The sequence below is a fragment of the Colobus angolensis genome, unplaced genomic scaffold (genome assembly GCF_000951035.1).
Source record: "Colobus angolensis palliatus isolate OR3802 unplaced genomic scaffold, Cang.pa_1.0 Scaffold249, whole genome shotgun sequence".
NCBI classification, from domain to species: domain Eukaryota; kingdom Metazoa; phylum Chordata; class Mammalia; order Primates; family Cercopithecidae; genus Colobus; species Colobus angolensis.
Window position 1 is genome coordinate 733,771 of NW_012115699.1, and position 7,169 is coordinate 740,939.

Below are 7,169 nucleotides of genomic sequence, written 5' to 3' on the forward strand. Positions count from 1 at the left end.
TTTTTTGAGTCTCACTCTGTTGCCCAGGCTGGAGTGCAATGGCATGCTCTCGGCTCACTGCAACCTCCACCTCCCAGATTCAAGTGATTCTCCTGCCTCAGCCTCTGAAGTAGCTGGGGTTACAGGCGTGTACCACAATGTCCAGCTAATTTTTGTATTTTTAGAAGAGACAGGGTTTCACCATGTTGGCCAGGCCGGTCTTGATCTCCTAACCTCAGATAATCTGCCTGCCTCGGCTTCCCAAAGTGCTGGGATTACAGGTGTGGGCCACTGCACCTGGCCAAAAAAGTTTCGTTTTTTGTTTTTTTTGAGACAGAGTTTTTGTTCTTGTTGCCCAGGCTGGAGTGCAATGGCACTATCTCAGCTCACTGCAACCTCTGCCTCCTGGGTTCAGGCGATTCTCCTGCGTCAACCTCCCGAGTAGCTGGGATTACAGGCCCCCACCACCATACCAGTACTTTTTTGTATTTTTAGTAGAGACGGGGTTTCACCATGTTGGTCAGGCTGGTCTTAAACTCCTGACCTCAGGCGATCCACCCACCTCGGCCTCCCAAAAAAGTTTTTAAAAAATATTTTTAAAAAGAGTTCAAGACCAGCCTGGGCAACACGGCAAAACCTTGTCTCTACAAAAAAAAATAAAATAAAAAAATAAGTAGCTGGGCATTGGTTGGGCAGGGTGGCTCACACCTATAATCCCAGCACTTTGGGAGGCTGAGGCGGGTGGATCACCTGAGGCCAGGGGTTCGAGACCAGCTTGGCCAACATGGTGAAACCCATCTCTACTAAAAATACAAAAATTAGCCGGGCTTGGTGGTGGGTGCCTGTAATCCCAGCCACTCAGGAGGCTGAGGCAGGAGAATCACTTGAACCCAAGAGGTGAAGATTGCAGTGAGTGGTGATCATGCCACTGCACTCCAGCCTGGGTGACAGAGTGAGACTCCTTCTCAAAAAAAAAAAAAAAAAAAAGTAGCTAGGCATTGTGGCTTGCATCTGTGATCCCAGCTACTCAGGAGGCTGAGGTGGGAGGATTGCTTGAGCCCAGGAGGTGGAGGTTGCAGTGAGCCAAGATCACATAACTGCACTTCAGCCTGGGTGACAGTGAGACCCTGTCTTAGAAAAAAAAAAAAAAAAGAACTCTGGGACCCAAGACACTGTGGGTAAGCAGGAATACAGAGAGAAAAGCAGAGAGTTAAGGACTGAACCCTAGAGCCATGCCCCTATTCAGGGCAAAGAGGAGAAAACAGCAGGGAAACAAAAACCAGACATCTTCGACATAGGAACAGATAAATGTACAAAATGGGGAAGAAAAACTATAATGGCTTTATTCATAAATATATAAGAAAATGTTAGGAGAAACAGGCAAACATGGATGAAGGTTACTACTGTGAAACAGAAATCAGAGGTGAGTGAGGGCAAACAGTGCTATTTTTTCATTAGTTTTATAAAATAATAATTCTGTTTTACTTTTTAAACTACAGACATGCATTATTTTATTTGTTGAGACAGGCTGTCTCACTGTATTGCCTAGGCTGGATGGAATGCAGTGGCTATCACAGCTTACTGCAGCCTCGGCCTCCTGGGCTCAAAGGATCCTCTTGCCTCAGCCTCCCAAGTAGCTGGGACTACAGGTGCGTGCCACCATGCTCAGCTAAATTTTTAAATTTTTGTAGAGATAGGGGTCTGTGTTGCTTAGGGTGGTCTCGCTATGTTGCCCCTGGTGGTCTCAAACTCCTGGCCTCAAGCAGTCCTCTTGCCTTGGCCTCCCAAAGCATTAATAAAAATACAAATTAAACTTCTAAGAGAGGAGAAATGTGCCGATATCTGGTAAGTAAAGGGAAAGATGCAATCATGTATCCTGAATTTTCTCTTTAAAATATACCTAAGAGTAACCAAATCATTAATGAAGGCAAGTTTTTCTTCATAGGAATAATCCAACTCATAAATGAAGTAGGAATGATGAGAATTGAAATGTTACCCCTTTACAACCTCTAATGAAATAATGAATCGAGGCAATGATCCGCTAATGCCATCACAAAACGAGAGTCTGGCATTACTGAGGAGAGGGTAGGGGATACACAGATGAAATTGACCATGAGTTGATAATTGTTAAATGCTTGGTGATAGACATATGGGAGTCCATTATATACCTCTCTCTACATTTGTACATGTTTGAAATTTTCCATAGTAAAATGTTAAAGGGGCCAGGCATGGTGGCGCATGCCTGTAATCCCAGCGCTTTGGGAGACCAAGGTAGGTGGATCACTTGAGCTCAGGGGTCCAAGACCAGATTGGGCAACATGGTGAAACCCTATCTCTACCAAAAAAAATACAAAAGTTAGCCAGGTGTGGTGGCACAAGCCTGTAGTCTCAGCTACTAGGGAGGCTGAGGTGGGAGGACTGTTTGAGCCCAGAAGGTAGAGGCTGCAGTGAGCTGAGATTGTGCCACTGCACTCCAGCCTGGGTGACAAAGTGAGACCCTGTCTCAGAGAAAAAAAAAAAGTTAAAGAGAACAAAAAATAAAAAATGAACAGAGCAAAAAAAGATAAACTTAGCAGAGACTCCAAGGAGATTCCAAGTTACTGAGATGCTCTACTCTTCCCACCCCTGATACTTGGCACAGAACACAGGGTCTTAAACTGCCACTGTTAAGGCCCCTGTTCTCACCTGGATCTGTGCAGTCAGATTCTGGATCTCCAGGCCCAGCTGCTGCTCCACTTCCAGAGCTAAGCTTTCCTCTGAGGCCAGGTTAGACAAAGCTTCTGCCTCATGCAATAGAGGCTTTGGGTGGAAACAGGAAATGAGGGCTCAGCCTAGCTCAGGCTGCTCCCCTCCCTACTCCCCAGGCACTCACAGGTAAGTCCTTTTGGATCAGGAGCAGGAAGGAAGCTGGGTCCCATGCTGCCAAGTACTGCTGAGCTCTGCCCAGGAACCAAAGCAAGGTGGTCTGCAGGGTACAGAGACCTAGGGCAACAGGCACAGGATCTGGGGATTTGAGCAGCAGAGTGAGTATCTTAGGGGTCATTGAGTACCTTTGGGAAGAGGCAGACTTCAGAACAAAGAAAAGAGATATCCTCAACTGCTTTGTCTCCCCAGACCCAGCCCCTTGTCTCACCTGCAGGCTGGCAGAAAATCACTTGTAACCTGGGCTCTCGAAGAGCATCCAACAGAGGAGGAAAGAGCTGCTGCAAAAGTTCAGCAGTGCGAGACGATGTAGGAAGGCTGCTCTGACCCCCAAGAGCTGATCGCAAGGCCTGGCAGAAACCTGAGGATGAGAGAGTATAGTGTGGTGGGGAAGCGGTAACCTGGGACTTATGTCACCCCCAGTGCCCCTTTCTTCTCACCTTGGTCCCAGCTCCAGATAAGCGACTGATGAAGTAAGCTGTGACACAAGGAAGCCAGCTCCCTCTCACACTCCTGAGGCAGGGATGCTAGTGGGAGAAATGACTCTGGAGCCTGAAAACAAGGTCTCACTTTCCACAACCCCTGCCCACTCAATGATGAGGGAAGAAGGCATGCTTCCTCCAAGACCAGGACTGGGGTGGAAAGCAAGACTTCGCCTTGAAAGTTCAGAAGATATAGTCTGAACCCAGGGATGTTCATTGTAAAGGGCCTGCTTTTGCCTTCAGGATGGAAGGTGAGTGAGTTTGCCAGGGGGAAGGAAGAGACCCCAGCCTTCCCAAACGCCCACCCAAGCCCATCACTCACCCTGACCTAGTGCCTGACTCAGCTGTTGGGCTGTTGCCCTGAGGTCCCTCCAGGGTCCCAGATTTAGGTCCAGACTCTGAGCACAGGCTGCCCACAGCAGGGTCCAATATTGGCTCCACAAGGCTCCAGCCCCTCCAAGCCGTAGTTCACAGCTGGCTGAATCCGCCACGCCCCCCACCAGGCCCAGCAGCCCTGGTAGCAGATCCCGCTCCTCATGGCACTGCCTGCGGAGCTGGTCCCTCAATCCCGATCCCCGGAGCGCCTCGTCCAGCCGACTTGCCACCTGGCAACCCCGCTCCCCCGTCAAGAGGCGGAGCACACGGGACGTGGGGAAAGGACGTGCAGCCCCCGGGACGTGGCTCAAGGTTTTTCCCTGTAGCGTGTGATAGGCGGGAAGTGCCAGGAGAAGTTCGGCAAGTTGGGATGACAGGCCTGGGCTGGCGGGCTCCCGGCCGAGAGCGCGAAGCTGCATCTCGATGACAGCCTCCAGGCACTGGGCGGCTAGTCCGATGGGGCGCGCTAGCAGCAGCGGCTCGGGAGTCTCCCCAAGGCCGATTTGCAGGACTGCCCCTTGGGAAGGGTGCAGCTGCAGGTCGCGGCACCACTGGGGCAAGGGGCTGGGGCCGCCGGATGGCGAGCCGGGACTCAGGGTCTTCATGAGGCGCACAGCCGCCTGTAGGTGGCAGGCGCAGTCTCGGGCTTGGAGGAGCTGCTCCCGCTCGCGAAGCAGCCGCAGCAACAGGGCCCGGAGACGCTGCAGCGCGGGAGGGATCGGGCCGCCACCTGCGGGCCCTCGCCTCCAGCCCGCAGCGTCAGCCTCATAATGCTCGCTCACACCCGCCGGCGTCGGCCACCAAGGCGTCCCTCCAGAAGTTCCGCCCGGCCAACCGTGAACCTCCCCGCGAAGAGCGCCTGTTCGCCTTCTCTCCCACTGCTCCTCCCCAGTGCCCCCGGGTTGCGCCCTCAGCGGGGGCACGATAACAAGTGGAGGCAGGCTACCAGAGCGAGACGCCTGAGCCATGGGGCGGCGGGTCCGGAACGAACCTAGCGATTCCCACTTCCCCGCACGAACCAACGCCCACGATAGCTCGGACTTCGCCCCATTCGAAGAGCCGTTAACTCCAGTCCAGGAGTCGCGGGGACCTTCATGGACCCTCTCGTACTCCGTATTGGGAGGCTTCTGCCCCTAACAAAGATGGCCGCCTTCGCTGTCCCGCCCCGCCCTTTGGCTGGTATCAAATACTAGACTATCTTTCACTTCCGGGTCACTGTAGACGCGATGGCGCCGATTCCGGAGGCTGTGGAGAGGATCAAGTTAGGTGAGCAGTATGACAAGACCAGAGAGGGTGTAGGAGGGCACAGGCAGCCCCTCTTGGGTCCACCTGTGGTCTAAACGTTTAGAGTAGGATTTTATGCAGAGGGCAGAGGGCGGAGAGTCGAGGGTGGAGTAGGGAGGACTCAAGCCGATCTATCCCAAGCCCGCTGACGAGGCTCCGCCTTCCTTTCCTGTAGACTGCCCACTGCTGCCCAGTTGCCCACTGGAGGTCGCTGCTGTACCCAAACTTTGCAAGGAATTCGGTCCAGAGGATTACGGCGAAGAGGTAAAAGCGACCCCCAGTTTCCCCCAGTTTCCCCCAGTCCTGCTCATTTTGGTCACGCCTTTTTTAAATCAGCTGTGCAGAAACCGGCGACGGGTGAGCGCCAGACGGGGCCCTGGAGGCTTTGGGGAGTTGTAGTCTCCGGCCATGCCCTTGAGGATCGTAGGCAAGTGAGGGGCAGGGGACCAGGAGGATGATCCTGCTGTAACAGATGCTCCAAGTGGATAGAATTGAGCAGGCAAGGGTCTCTGAGGTGAGGATTAGGGAGTGGGTACGAGTTCGTTGGGGAAAGATGTTATGGAGGCCGGGCGCGGTGGCTTGTGCCTGTAATCTCAACACTTTGGGAGACTGAGATGGGAGGATTGCTTGAACCCACGAGTTCGAGACCAGCTGGGCAACATAGTGAGACCCCCATCTCTACAAAAATGTTTTTAAAAAATTTAGCCGCATGGTGGATGGGGGATATCTGGAGCGCGAGAGGTCGAGGTTGCGGTGAACCGTGATCATGCCACTGCACTCCAGCCTGGGGAACAGTGAGAGTCTGTCTAAAAAAATTTTTAAAAAGCCAGGCCCAGTGGCTCACACCTGTAATCCCAGCACTTTGAGAGGCTTAGGCGGGCGGATCACTTGAGGTCCGTGTTTCCAGACCATCCTGGCCAACATGGTGAAACACCATCTCTACCAAAAATACAAAAAAACTAGCTGGGCGTGGTGGTGTGCACCTGTAATCCTAGCCACTCGGGTGGCTGAGGCAGGAGGATCACTTGAACCTGGGAGGCAGAGGTTACAGTGAGCTGAGATCACACCACTGCACTCCAGCCTGGGCAACAGAGGGAGAGTCCATCTCAAAAAAAAGAAAAAATATTTTTTTATAGATGGAGGAGATGGTGTGAGCAAAGACAGTAAAACAAGGAAAAGTTGAGAGAACTTTACTAAAGTGAGACCAGAGTGGAGAATTTGGTTGGAACAGTAAAAGATGGGGCGGGAGAGAAGGCAGCAGATGGTTTGAAAGGCTTTGACTTAGCACAGGGATTTGGATGTTCTCAGTAGGCAACAGGGTTTTTTTGTTTTTTGGTTTTTTTGAGATGGAGTCTCACTCTGTCACCCAGGCTGGAGTGCAGTGGTGTGAACTTGGCTCATTGCAACCTCCACCTCCCTGGTTCAAGCAATTTTTCTGCCTCAGCCTCCTGAGTAGCTGGGACTACAGGCACATGCCACCACTCCCAGCTAATTTTTGTATTTTTAGTAGAGACCGGGTTTCACTATGTTGGCCAGCATAGTCTCTATCTCTTGACCTCGTGATCCGCCCGCCTTGGCCTCCCAAAGTGATGGGATTACAGGCGTGAGCCACCATGCCCGGTAGACAGCAGGGTTTCTGAAGGAGGGACAAGATCAGATTTGGAAGCCTTGATGCACTGTACTCCCTAGAATCTCAAACTCAAGCCCAAAAGTTAATTTAATTAACTTTTGTTAACTTAATTTATCATGTTTGCAAATTGGTTGCTTTTCTTCTAATTCCAATTTTGGTTAATAACACAAACTTTCATCTAGTTGTTTAATCTAGAAATCTGATAATTATTTTATATCCCTTTCCTTTACCTCACACATTTAGTCACTAAAATCTAGTTTTTGTTTTTGTTTTTGTTTTGTTTTTTTTTGAGACGGGGTCGCCCTGTGTCTCCCAGACTGGAGTGCAGTGGCGCGATCTTGGCTCACTGCAAGCTCCACCTCCTGGGTTCATGCCATTCTCCTGCCTCAGTCTCCCTAGTAGCTGGGACTACAGGCACCTGCCACCATGCCCGGCTAATTTTTTGTATTTTTAGTAGAGACGGGGTTTCACCGTGTTAGCCAGGATGGTCTTGATCT

The 7,169-nt window shown here is 51.5% G+C and overlaps 2 protein-coding genes across 3 annotated transcripts in view; one reads left to right on the forward strand and one right to left on the reverse strand.

Moving 5' to 3' along the window:
* The window catches only part of CCDC142 (coiled-coil domain containing 142), a 10,641-nt gene extending 5,524 nt beyond the window's left edge, over window positions 1–5,117 (reverse strand). The window contains exons 1-5 of one of the 2 annotated variants that reach the window (XM_011946079.1): window positions 3,706–5,117; window positions 3,342–3,428; window positions 3,113–3,262; window positions 2,852–2,961; window positions 2,665–2,778 (exon numbers count right to left, since the gene is read on the reverse strand). In XM_011946079.1, the coding sequence (XP_011801469.1) occupies window positions 2,665–2,778; window positions 2,852–2,961; window positions 3,113–3,262; window positions 3,342–3,428; window positions 3,706–4,726 (1,482 nt within the window). In that variant the 5' untranslated portion in view covers window positions 4,727–5,117. Of the gene's footprint in view, window positions 1–2,664; window positions 2,779–2,851; window positions 2,983–3,112; window positions 3,263–3,341; window positions 3,429–3,705 lie in introns of both variants that reach the window. The other variant, XM_011946078.1, reaches the window with a different exon arrangement.
* TTC31 (tetratricopeptide repeat domain 31) overlaps window positions 4,872–7,169 on the forward strand; it is an 11,750-nt gene continuing 9,452 nt past the window's right edge. Inside the window, exons 1-2 of the mRNA XM_011946077.1 lie at window positions 4,872–5,024; window positions 5,218–5,306. Of these exons, the coding sequence (XP_011801467.1) occupies window positions 4,985–5,024; window positions 5,218–5,306 (129 nt within the window). The 5' untranslated portion in view covers window positions 4,872–4,984. The remainder of the gene's footprint in view (window positions 5,025–5,217; window positions 5,307–7,169) is intronic.